General features: G+C 43.0%; 1 protein-coding gene across 1 annotated transcript in view; it reads right to left on the reverse strand.

The window, feature by feature from the left end:
* Nucleotides 1-834: 834 nt before the first annotated feature.
* spryd3 (SPRY domain containing 3) overlaps nucleotides 835-13,742 on the reverse strand; it is a 47,707-nt gene continuing 34,799 nt past the window's right edge. The window contains exons 8-11 of the mRNA XM_047584916.1: nucleotides 13,615-13,672; nucleotides 7,570-7,689; nucleotides 7,197-7,336; nucleotides 835-4,407 (exon numbers count right to left, since the gene is read on the reverse strand). Coding sequence (XP_047440872.1) covers nucleotides 4,273-4,407; nucleotides 7,197-7,336; nucleotides 7,570-7,689; nucleotides 13,615-13,672 — 453 coding nt within the window. The 3' untranslated portion in view covers nucleotides 835-4,272. The remainder of the gene's footprint in view (nucleotides 4,408-7,196; nucleotides 7,337-7,569; nucleotides 7,690-13,614; nucleotides 13,673-13,742) is intronic.

Raw genomic sequence — 13,742 nt, forward strand, 5'->3', positions numbered from 1 at the left:
GTGTGTGTTTTAACATTTAATATTATACAGTCTGTAAAATTGCCGGTAGGTGTTTACTGTCGATTATTACTATCCCAGTTTTTAAAAATTTAAAATTATACATCAATTTAATTTATACATCAACCATTTAGTGGAAATTCAACTTTTACAAACTTTTGGTCCTGGCATCATGTGGACGTTATCATGATGTTACTGTACCACCCACCTCAACCAGACCAGACACCCCCACCCCATATCAATGACACTCCTTGATGGCAGCAGCAGGATGCAGCCTGACACACACACACACACACACAAATAGTTTAGGAACAACTCAAAAAACATGACGAACAGCACAAGGTGTTGACCTGGCCTCCAAAGTCACTAGATCCCAAACTGATCAAGTGTCTGTGGGATGATCCACAGAGGCCCCTCCACTCAACACATAGGACCTAAAGCCCCCCCACACCAGACACCACAGAAGGACCATTCTCTGATGAATCAACTGTTTCAGGGCACAAAGGAGACCTAGAAAATAGACTTGGAAGTTTTAACTTACAACAGTTAAAATGATCAATAAATCCCTTTTAAGGAGTGACACACTGAATAAAAATCCTCTGGAATCTGTTTAATCCATCAGAAATTAAACATCCTCTTATGGACCACTACTGGAAAAAAAGGAAAAAGAATTTATGAACAACTTGATGGATTGGATTCCCAATATTTATTGCATCAATATTACAAATCAGAAAAGATAAACACCAGGAAGGATTTTTTCCACAACCTGACAGCCCACTTTAAGTGATTATTAATAAAATCTTCAGAGGAAGCCAAGGAAAGCACAAATCAAAACAATTCACGACTTTTGACTGAAACTTTTATTTATTTATGATCATACATGTACTGAACAAGGCTTTATAGTGCAATTCAACAAGGCAAGGAATTATACTATTATCATTATTAATCAAAATTACAGGAGTTCTTGGTGAGAAGGTTTTGGAGATGCTACAAAACTTCAACCGCATTTGGCTCTAATTTGGTCGAAACCGTGACACTTTCTGTAAACGGATGATTCTGAGTAAACTTCAATATAAGTGACTTTAAAAACCCTGAACTGAGATGTGGACGATACGTCCACATCCGTGTCTCACTGATCTCTTTGCGCTGTCTAGCTTTACAGTTGAGGCTGTCAAAACCTGTCAAAAAGTCTCTGTCCAGCCCTGCAGGATAAGACACACAGACCGATACAGTTTTTTTTTCTTTTCTTTTTTTTTTCTTCTTTTTTTAAACATCATTGGCTCTAAAACAAAAACACGACAACAGCTAAAAACGAACACGCACTCTCCAGCAGATGTGATTTGAAAGTTAACCCTGTGTCGTAGTTTTACATCACATTATATTTCTAGCGTCGGAGTCTGCGGTGTGGTGCGAATGACGGAGTTTGTCAATACGCCAAAACACCACAGACACCTGCTGTGTGCACCTTTCAGGAAGGTGCAGAGGAATGTAGATGACACTTTATTTTACAGGGAGGCTGATGTTGTCACGGGGTGATAGGCATGCAAAGGAAACCAGTCGGATGAGGATGTTGGTGAGCCCATGATGGCGTTTGCGTGGAAAGCAAACAGAAGCTAGAAAGTCGTCTGTTTCTCATTCACCTACACAGATTGTTTTGTATCTGGGGTCTGTATCACAAAGCAGCTTCAGCTTCAAACACATCTGCTTCTCTTTGGGTCGTCTGACATCATCGATTCTGGATGACCGACTTTTATTAGTCCGCAAGCAACGATTAGACTAGGACACATCAGAGTCTGTTGGATAGCTACAAAAAAAAAAAAAAAAAATTGTCGACTACGTCTGAAGACCAGAAGTGTGACAATTTACCAACTGGAAAACATTTAAAGTCTATCTTACCAAACCTCTGCAAACACACCTGAAACCTCCAACTGTCAGCAGCTACTTTGCATTGTGGGTAATGTAGGCACCATGTTTTGAGAATATTTCTGGTAATGTTGCATTACGGAAAAAAAATGCAAGTAGAACACACAAAACGATGGGAAAGGAAACGAGAGCAAAAGTATTTGTACACAACATATAATGTGTCAATCAACTGATTAATCACTTCGTCTCTACAATTAGAATTTCTGTCCTGGTTTATTCATCTAACGGGAGATTAATTCTTTTGTTTGGTGTCGGATGCTTTCTTCTCTCAGGACAAATAAACTTTTATCATGAAGAAGAGACAGACTTCAAGGGGAAAACAAGTCCGTCTGGTTTTTGACCAGACCGACTGCATTTCTGTGTTATCTTAGCAGCCTAAAGCTCATCTCTGACATCTCACTATTTCTCTGGTATTAAACTCAGGGGCCAAGTAACTGAGCTAAAAAATTCTGACTAAAATACAGCTGTTTACCTCCTAGAGATAATCAACAGAGGCCACGTTTACATGGACAATATTTCTTCAGTCTGACTGAAATAATTCTTCTTTTCCACCGAAACTAAAAGTGAGAAGATATATGCACTAACCTGCCCCAAAGCTTCAGTCAGTACAGAACTTCACTGATAAGCTTCCTCCTGCTTCTTTAAATGCATTTACATTAATGGTGGTTAGGGGCTAATGTTTTCCTATTCAACAGATTATAAAAATGTTTACTGGACGCATGACACACTTTTATTCTGATCATAAGCTGAATGCAAAATGCAGATCTAATCCAACACAGCTATTAAGTGAGACGACTGTGAGGAGATGATGTGTTGCTACCATCTGACTGGTCAGTGTTCAAACTGCTGACAGCTTTAAGCAGAGGTTACCACGGCGATCTGCACAGGTTAAAAGTCATTTAACTTTGTGATACAAGCTCCCAATTACAGTCCCACACAAACAGCAAACACACTGATGAAGGGGCTAAACACTGTTTAGATGTGGCGCACGCAGCAACTAAACATCATTGTCTTCATCTGGAAGAAAACATCCAGCAGTTAATTCGTCATCACACGGATAGTTTTGCCCTCTTAGTTCTTGAGCACGTTTTAAACTACCTGTGAGAGGATTTCAACCACATGATTAAATCACTGAGGGAGAATTAAGACTGGAAATGATCCCTCGTGTCACGTTATAGCACAGTGTGATGCAATACGACCTGATAGCCCCGCGACTGATAGTTCTGTGTGAGGTTTGTGAGGTTAAAGTTTACTCTCCGAGGTGGTTATTGTTATGGCTGTATTTTGTGAAGTTGTGTCGGACTGCATCACACCTCCATGTCTCACCCCAACGTTCCTTTCACAAAGCTACCTCAAGCTTTCGAAGTGCAAAAGCAAAAAAAAAAAAAAAGACAAAGCGAACTCCCTGAACTTTTGAAGATTTTTAAAGTATATTTCACAGATTCCTCGTAGAAAATATACCTGACACGTTTTCATTTGCAATCCGCTCTTAGGAAATGTCTGCTGAAAAACGCTGCACATGTTTGGTTGGGTTTTTTTTACGGACTTGTAACAATGCTCAGTTATAACCTGATCCAAAACAAAATATTTCTGCAATACTGAAACAGATCCGCTGTTGATTTCCAGCCAACTCTGGGAGAGCAGCAAGCGAGGTGGGGCAACAGCAGGTCCCTGATCACTCAGAGGAGGGCACCCTCACCCAGAGAGAGGACGAGGAGACGGAGGTTGAGAAAGAGTCGGAGAGAGACAGGAAAGAAAGGGGGTGGGGTGGGGGGTGGTGGGGGGGCGTCTATTCCCTGAAACACACACTGCCAAGGAGCTCTGACTCGGCACAACTGTTGGCCTCGCTCTGCTTTGCTTGGGGTTGTGACAAATGAAATAAACTAAGTGTGCCAGACCTCATGAGAGGGATTTAACAGCTCGGTGTTTCAGACACAATGCATGCAGGAGGAGGTTAGATGAGAGGGTGATTGCGGTGCAGATTGCATAGAATTAACCGTTTAATGTCTCTCATGAGTTTTTAGCTTTGAGGTGCAGCTGTCTGCTCCTGCAGCATGCATGCTGTAACCTCCACAGCCCATGTAGGACCCCTCTCTGCCTCTTAGCAGCCAAGGGGCCGGCTGCGCGGTTACACTTCTGCGATGACTGTAAAATGTGCAAGTCTTATAAATAAAAAGCCGAGGGCCGTGGAGAGGAAGACGACAGCGACGTGTGTGTGTGTGTGTGTGTGTGTGTGTGTGCAGCTGGAGTATGTTCTGGCGAGTGTTAGCAGCATGCTAGGCTACCGTGGGTGAGCTCTACAGTGCAGCCAGCTGTTTGCAGGGCATCACGAGTGCAGTCCAGAGCACCAGCTCATCCACTGAGAGGATGCAAATCCACCTTCACCTTCTCACCGCTGCTCAGCATCCCCACGGTGGGGTAGAGGCCTCCGGGAGGAACTACCATCTCTCGTCGGCCCATGAGTTTCCCGTTCCTCGTGAAGAACACCTGCAGGACCACAAGGGGGCAACAGTGAGTCGAGGTACGCTCGGGCCTTTCACCGACGGCACATGAACTGATGGAGTGATTAGTTGTGAAAAGAAAGTCTTTTCAGAGAGACTGATGCTAGTACAAACTTCATTTGAGAGCACTCGGTGTGCCATTTATAAACAGGAATTATGTGCAGTTAAGAAATATCGTTAAACAAATAGGTGACGATGTAGTGTCTGTCTTCTTGAGGGGGAAAAAAGTCAATGTTTACAGTACATGTCTCTACTAAATCAGCGAGTGATCAAACATTATCCAGCTGTTCTCAAAAGAACATCAACAAGCTTTTCAATGCTAATACCGAGGGCTTCTTTCCAAGTCTGAGAGCAAATACCGACATACTAAAACAACAAGTGAAGTACTGTCAAGTGTGTGTCTTCGATAAATCACGCTGAGTCACATATCAAACATTTACTGTACCACCCACTCTAAAGAGAAAGGCTTAACCTGTTTAATTGCAGATGAAGGGCGAGTGAAACATACTTCATTAGTTTGAACAACAGCGGTGGTGAGGCGGTACAGTGTGTGCTGAGACCTCTGTAATGGGAAGGAGCGGTGCGTTGAGACTAATGTGTCCTGCTGAATAAATATTGACAAATCCCTGGATTAGGTCCCGGCCTGTTCTATTCTCACCCACTTAGTGCGCGCTCACACCCGCTCAGTGACCCCCTTGGCCCCTGCTTGCACAACTGCGCAGGCGAGTTTGCCGAGCAGCGACGCGTTCGGACAAAGTGAAAGGTGCCGTAATTAAAACAACAAAAAAACAAGCATGCACTGGTGAGATGATTAGACTGTGAATATGCACATCGCTGCGAGGCGTGGTGGGACGGCCACATGTGTGGATTGCAATATGAAGGTCTCGATGATGGGTCCCGCGAGAGTCATTGTGCGCACAAATATGAAAGTAGTCGCTGTGATGCAAGTCGCTGTGCTTCTGCGCTGGTCAATGGTTAAAAAAAAAAAAAAAAAAAAGATCAATAGGTTAAATGTTCCTCATGGGGTTTTGTGAATGCTTAGGATAATATGTTTCTGCTGATCTGTCTCTAGACCATCGACCGGTCAACAGGTGGCAATAACGCAACAAGAAACGCAGCGATGTAGCAACGAAGAAGAAAAAGTTTCACTGAATGGGAACTAAAACCTTTAAGTCAGTCATCAGTTTTGTAGTACTGAGTCGTATTCGCCTCCATCTTTAATGTAGTTTCTTTGAGTACAAATGATCACAAATTCTATTCACAAGTGAAATATTGTGGAAAGACTACAGATCTCTGCAACACGACAACATAAGTTTTATTTTTAAGGGAAATAGTTTTGAAAATGAAATATTGCCAAACAAATAGATATTAAGTTGAAAGGAGACTCTGCAAATCTGTAGAGATGAATTCCCCTAACGTACCCTCTCCATTCGAACTCCAAATTCTCTGAATGTTACTGACTTTATTTAGATTAAACCACTACAATTTTTATAAATGATCTGTACCAGAATAACTGCCCCATGAAATCACAGGAAATACCTCACTGAATTTAATTTACATTTTATGATCTTGTCACCACCTCAAAGAAGCTGGAAGAAACTATAAAATGGAGGTTAAGCGAGAGTATGTATTAGAGATTGACCGATATATTAGTCGGCTGATATTTGCTTTTTTTTCCTTTTACTGGAATCAGCAATACCTACATATATATATATTATTTATTTATTTGTTTATTTATCTTTTACCGGCGAGATGTCCATACAGATGCATCCACAGGCAGCCCTGTGCTGTGGACCCGTGCAGCCCATACATCGCCCCTCCCCCACCCTCCAACTTCTTTATACCTGTTTGTTTTGTCTGCATAAGAGTGTTAAATATTCAGTAACTGTCCATGTTAGTCAATCTCTAGCAAGTATTCATAAAGGGTTTATAGCTTTGTGACTAGTTACAGTCAAAACACTACAATCTCTTAAACATATGCCTTGGCCTACGATGACAATCAATCAATGATGGTGATTACATTAAATATTCAATTTACGTGGACTAGTTTGAAATCCATCCCTAAATATGGAGGCTCCCGCTGCCTGGAATACTGAAAAAGCCCTTAAAACACAAACCAGGACATTAAGTGTTTTGCTGACAAAAACGTTTGGTTACAGTGGTGATATGTTTCATTTTTACAACACTGCCATTTTGACTGCATTTCCATGCATGTATAAAAACAGACAAAGTAGATTTCTCTTTAGGTGGGTGTAAGCAACCTGTTGGCGATGCAACAAAACAAACAACAACAACAAAAAAAAACACAGGTGCATTTCTAAAATGATTTCTAAAACCAGAACAAGTTAAATCATATTTAACAATGAGAGCTGGGATGGGCTCCAGCCCCCGCGACCCTCCAGAGGACAATAACTGACAGCCAATGAATGAATGAATGGAACAATGAATATTCAGCACTTTCCTTTCTTAATAATGAGAATATAGTAAACAACCATTTCCTAACTAGGTCAACACTGAATAAATCTTTTGTCGTGTGAACGTTAAAACCTGGAATAGTTTCCATAGATTTCATGTTAAAATAAGTTATATAACAGTCTCAATAGATGAATCCACTATCAACTTAAAAATAATAATAAAAATAATGAATTGATGAGATTAATCGACTCATGTTTATAGCAGCGCGACACGTGACGTGGAAATGGATCTATAACATGTATTGTGTCCATGTGTTTTGTAGGTTAACAGAGCTGCACTGTGTTCAAAGGTGTTGCTCACCGTGACCTTCCTGCCCTCCTGTCCCTGCTCTACCTCTTCCGCATCCTCTTCCTCCTCGTCTTCGTCATTGAGGTACAGAACATTCTGGACTCCAGCGTGACCTGAGCAGACCTCCAGCCGGTCCCAGTCATCCATGTCAGCTGAGGACACGGGATCATTCTTATTACGCCACAACCTGACATGTTTTGTCTCGACGGTATATCACATATATTAGCTTCTGTGTAAATCTGAATACTTGTGTTTATCAAATGCAACCCTTTAAAAAAAGATTAAAACTGACTCACGCTAAGTCACAATGAACAGCTTTAAGAGTAAAACCAAGGGGTGGACTGAGTGAGTGTATGACTGTAGCGCAGAAACATTATGCCCTCACCCTCTCCGTCCAGGATGTAGTCTCGTGGAAACATGATGCCACAGCCCATGATGTCACCTTTGAAGCAGCGAGGGCCAAAAGCATCTCCAACCCCGCTGCCGTGAAAAATCTTCCCGTCATCTGTCAGAGAGGAAACAGAAGGAAATAAACAAGGTATTCATCTCAGTTGTCCTGTGAACATTGTTCAACAAGTTAAAGGTTTGAAACAGCCTCTTGGTACCGTGGATAACAACAAACTGTGAAACAGGACACCATCTACAGTCTGTGTGACAGATTTAACAACTTCCTGCAGTAGCTCACACCTGTTTAAATACTTTGGGTTGTTGGGTTTAACATCTCCTCAACAGCCTCTAGTAACACGCATAAACACTTTGGTCCTGGCTTTAACACGTGTGAAGTAAAAGTAAAAATGTGAACAACTAAGATGCACTGAGGACGCCTTTGAGATCCTATCACTCGGACCACATACTGTGCATGGATCACTCGGATGTAAGGTGTGAAGACCTGGAGCTACCCACTTGGGATCGGATCACCCAGGACGTGAGAAAGCGTTTGTGTGAGGCCAAAGTTTACTTAGAAGATGTGGAGTACAGCATGTCTCCTAATGCGTTATATGACGGCAGGCAACATGTGAACATACAAAGCAGAACCAACACACAGGACTTCCTGACATTCCAGTCAGGTGGTGATGCGTAAAGGCGAAAGCAGCACTAGTGAAAACACTTGTCTCCAAGAAAAAAAAAGAAGACATCGACAACATCCAAAGGAAGTCATCAAAACAACACATACTACAGTTGTGAGAGACAACAATGGAAAAAAAGGGCAAAAGAAAAACATGGAAGATGTAGCCTGCAGACGAGCTCTCCTCAAGCGAAGCGGCGTGGCTGCTGCTGGTAAATATTTATGGAGTTGTCATGGGACCCGTCCCCGGCTCAGGATACTGTTTAAACAATCTCTATCTGAGCACCGGGAGGCAGACAGAGACACTGTATCATTACGGCTCCCATGCGGGCCCTTGTCACAACACCACACACTAGGCAAACAGTGGAGCCACGCCGGCATAGGCGCAGCACGACTAAAAATAGACGAGCGGGCTTTGGAGAGTGACATGGACTGGCGCTGGAGGTGAGCCGGGGTGTGGAAGTCCACGTTTGGGCCAAGGACAGAGGTAGTTGACTCGGACAGGAAAGGTAAGCCTGGCAGAGCATCAAAGGCTGCGGCTGGAGGGATGTTCACCACAGCAACAACAAACTGCAGCAAATTACATATTCCTGGAAGGTTAGCTGACAGCTTGAAGATTTAGCATTCAGTCGCAAAAACACACACACAAAAAAGAATAATGGTCACAGCTGAGGCACATGATCCAAGATATCCTATCTGGATATTTTATCTGGACCGGGACAAGCGCACGTTAATAAAAGGCTTGGGTTAAGACTGTGATGGACTCGGCCAGACCACACTTGGAGGTGGTCGGGCTCACGATGTGATCGGATCGCGGCCAGGTATAAAGGAAATCTGTACGGTCTGACTGCAGTTGAGGGAGCCGCACATAACTCGGCTGTGAAAGGTGAAAGGTCGTTAAACTCTGACTCACTTCCACCAATTTTAAGGAAAACTGAGTTTCCATCTCCATGCTCGATGTAATCCTGATTGAAATCCCTCCTCTGGCTTTTTGCGCTCAGCTAAAATTATTGCACTTCTTGCAGCTAAAAAGCTGCCCATGGGTTCTTTTGTATGTCAGACTTATTTTACACAGATTTATGTGGAAATTCTCTCTGACCTCTGAAGTGATTGTTTCTGCCGTGTCTTTTGCCACCAGTCTTGATTTTACGCAGTCTAATGCTTTTAGTCAAAAGGCAAAAGTCATTTTGCATTTTTGCTGACAATTACAGTAGTCTGGGTTTTTTGTACATTCACTTGTTTTTGCTATTCCCTGTCCCAAGCTAATTCATAGTACCTACGTAATTAATTTGATTAATTAAGTAACTAAGTACCTAAGTAACGTTTCAAATTGTAGACCAGTTGGTTCCCATTGTCTATAACAGATACCCTCATCAGGCGGTGAGAAGCAAAGCTTCAGACCTAACACTGTAGCCTACGGCACAACCTAACATGCACCTCCCCAGAAATGTAACTACATGTTGTGGCAACGCAGCACAGCCGTGTAGTGTTTTACAGGCATAATTACAGAACAATGCCAATACACCAGCAGATAGGTATAACTGCTTTGGTTGTGGGTGAACTTTTATATAATGCATCTACATAAGTGATATCAAGCCTTAAATGCAGAGTTGAGGGTGTTCCCTCAAAGGTGGTGTCGACCACCTACTTCAGCTCCAGTTCTCTGTCCATTTTTAAATGAAAAGGTTTACCCATCTTTACATACCATCGATTTGATTTTACCGTAGAGGTGTCGATGAAGGCAAGTGTACGGAGCTGGTGAGGTGTCGAGGCTAACGTCAAAATAATAGACGTACGCTAACAGTAACTGTCACCACCACAGGTCTGGTATTCATGGTAGGAGCAACAACAGGATGAAAACGGGATCTGCGCTCAGGGTTTGGCGCTGGGCTAGAAGAATGAGAGGGCAGGTTCTGTGGCTCCTGAACAGCTAAGAGAAACTGGCCGAGGACCGAGACCAGCTGGGAACAGGAAAACAGGCTCTCTCATAACATGAGCATTTGTCTGGAAAAAAGTGATTTTCCCTGCCCAGGGAACAATGACTTCACAGACTCCTAAAACATGATAAATTAAATCTAAATATCTATATTTTTCCGTGAGTCCACGCTCGTGAGTTTGTACAGGCTGCTACAAATGTATTATAAATTCCATTTGCAGGCGCCCTATGGTGTTGAGTTGATGATATATAATATATAATATAAAAATGATCCAATGCTGTGCCAAACACGATCACTCAAAGCTGGCTCCAATAGCCACAGACCTCCAAGAGCAGAAATAAACACGTTTACAACCTGGAACAAAAACAATAAGGCCGCTTTCTGTGTTCACGACTAAGGCAGAGGTGCTATTTTGTGTAATTCACCTGATTAAATTATTCCAAAGGATTAAAGTTATGCAGAATTAAGGGTGTAGCTGCTTTGAGTGACATGCGGATGCATCACAGGTTGCTTCATGTCCGCCTTGGCATCACCCACCAAACCGCCACAGCTCCACTCACGCTCCACCTCTTTGCCCATTTCTGAACTGGCAGGGAGTAAAGTGGTGTCAGGAAAAGCCAAGAAGGCGACAGTCAAGCCACCATGAAGAGCATAAAAAAAGCAACAGCCCGAACCCCATCTTTGTGACCATGAGGCCATACGGACTCTACTCTGATTGTCTTCTGTACGGCGATGATGCTAAATATAATGTTGGCATTGAAACTGATTAAATAAACCAGAGAATAATTATTTAATTTTCGAGGCTTGTTTCTACTCATTCGGTGTCTTATGAGACAGTCATTTGGATAAAAACCCAAATGTTTGGTAAATCTCTTTCAATATGTTTAGATTTCTACACTAAATAAAGAATTAGGATTTATACAACAATGGCTTGGTTAGAATGTACCACATGTCTCCTCAGGTAGACTGAGAACTATTGTCCCCTTAGTTAGTTAAAAACTAAACAGACAACTGAATACACAAATATAAACACAAATTAATCATTTTTGGGCCAAAACTTGCAAATAAATGCCACACAAATAGACAAACATCCTTAAATCAGATGGCATGTATTGCGTATACAATAGTCTCTTTGTGCCCGTTAAGTGGTGGAGGGATGATATCATCCACCTTTTGTCCCATTAGGTAAGATGGTGATATACCTCCTCCACATGTTGCTATTGAATAATTGTTTTTGCAGAACCTGAGCTGGAATCAGATTAGGCCCTGTCACTGATATACAGCACAGAGGTTAGGCTGAGCCCTATTATCTCAGGCTTGGTGGTGAGGCATGGATGGTGGTGATGGTGGTAGGGCGCAATCTTCAGCTGCTGGTGTTGAGTCATTGCACGTGTGAGTCACTGATGGGGGTTTGGAGGGGGCTGACAGGGTAAATGAGGCTTGCTGAGCAGCACTCTCTGGTTGGATGGCTGGTTGCTCCTGATAGGGCCCACAGGGGCCCACGGTGCCCCATGGCCCATTAACTTGCAGAGCCAACACACAGGATGGAGGTCCACACTGGGCCTGCTCCCAATACAAACACTCGTGGAAACCCTCGCGCCGGCCAAAGAACTCTCAAACTACACAAGCTATACAAAGGAGCAGCGATATGGTTGGAAAGCGTTTGTGTATATAACTGGAATATATCTGTACTAAAATAACACCCTCAAAAGTCAATAGTACACCTCACATGTGATCCAGGTCAACGCTGGTCGCGTGCCCAGTACAAAGCACCGTGACTCAGGGTGACAGAAATAGAAGTAAAATTGTTGCCCTGTGTAGTTGCCTTCAAGGATAAATCAAGAATCCTTCTAATGTGCGACTGTCTTCTTAGAAAGCAATGACACCCTCAGGGCACTGAAGAACACAGGATTGATGAAAACGACAATCTACATGAAGATGAGACCTGTCCTAAAAATGAGTCCTTCAAGCCATTCTACTGTGGTTTTATGGTCTAGCATATATGATACTGCGCTAACATTAAGCTTTTGTGATCCTTCCAAAGAGCGTCTGCAGGCATTTCTTAAGCTTCCCAAGTTGTTCAGTGAGAATATCGGACGCCTAGAGCAATAAGGGGAGACATGAAGAAGAGGCCCAAGCTGCCGTTCCTGAATAGCTGGATCGGAGCCTACACCTTAACCCAAGCATGGGAAGGCAAACCTCATATGCACAGCGTGGAAAACCACATACATCATTTTAGTCTCTAACAAATAAGATTAATGGGAGTTCTGCTGGGGCGTGCACATTTCTGTGGTGTCCAATGCACAGCAGCCAAACCAGGCAGGCCACAGCGCAAGACCTCTGGGACTGGCACGGTGAGCCTCTGAGAACGACCGGCCTCATCTGTCACTCAGCACTGAGGTATCATCCACAGACCCCAGCAGGATGCTCAGCATCAACTGTTATTACAATTAATGTATCCTAAGTATAAATGGAATCTGCGCAGGGATATGGGGATTTAGGACCATAAACATTAGTTTAAAACATGAACGGAATGTGCAGAGCGAATAAGAAAATGTCTTCTCATCTCTGAATTGGAGGTCAAGCGGAAGAAAGCACATAAACTTTCCTCCAAAAATAAGGCGAAAACATAAACAGAATGTGACATTTATTGGGGGGGGGGTTATGGTCGGTCAAACGTACATAGTAAGTGGCTGAAATCCCCTGTGCGAAAGATTGGCAATGGAACGCTTCAGAACAAAACAAAGTCGATAAAAGCCAGCAAGCTCGTAACTGCTTCGGTCAGATAAGGACTATCAAGAACTTGACTGTGACACTGGATCGCCAGATAACGATTTGGCTACCCACAGTAGCTTGTATAGAGTATAACAACGACCTACCTAGCCAGAGCTGTGCTGATATCATGACCGGAGCGTTTGATAGCTAATCTCTCAGCAGTGATAGTGAGGGGAGCCGAGGTCTGTGGGGGTTTAGTGCAGATGCCTGTACAGATAATGTTCACAGGCTTGTTGTCACAAACAACCAAGATTGAACAAGTGTGTGTGTGTGTGTGTGTGTGTAAGCACAGGAAGATAACTCTGACACAACTCTGTTTTATGTCATCTTTTTTGTTTCATCACTTGGAGAGAAACTCCCACAGAAAGGTAGAGATCTTATCCCTTTTCTCTTTCTGATATGGTCTGTTTTATCTGCTTTCTGACTGCCATCCTCCTTGATCTCAGTTTGTGTTAGGCACCTTCGCATCCAGCTGAGTCGGTGCCCTGTGATGTTTGCACCTAAAACAAGTCCAAGATGCTTTGGAGGAAATATATGGAATTCGTGTATTTCACGGAAACAACACCACAGGTGGGACTGCACACGCACAAATATAAAAGCACATTATACTTCAAGAAAACTAAAAAAAGGGACAGATAAGGGGAAATCTCACCTGCATGGTAAGCCACTGATCCTCGGCTCCACCCCGGGTGTCTGTTCTTTGGATAGTCCTGCACAAGCACAAACAGATAGGTCACGATACATAAAAAGATTTTAAATACACTAGCAAGAGTGGCACTA

This window comes from Mugil cephalus, chromosome 1 (genome assembly GCF_022458985.1).
Source record: "Mugil cephalus isolate CIBA_MC_2020 chromosome 1, CIBA_Mcephalus_1.1, whole genome shotgun sequence".
Lineage (NCBI taxonomy): Eukaryota > Metazoa > Chordata > Actinopteri > Mugiliformes > Mugilidae > Mugil > Mugil cephalus.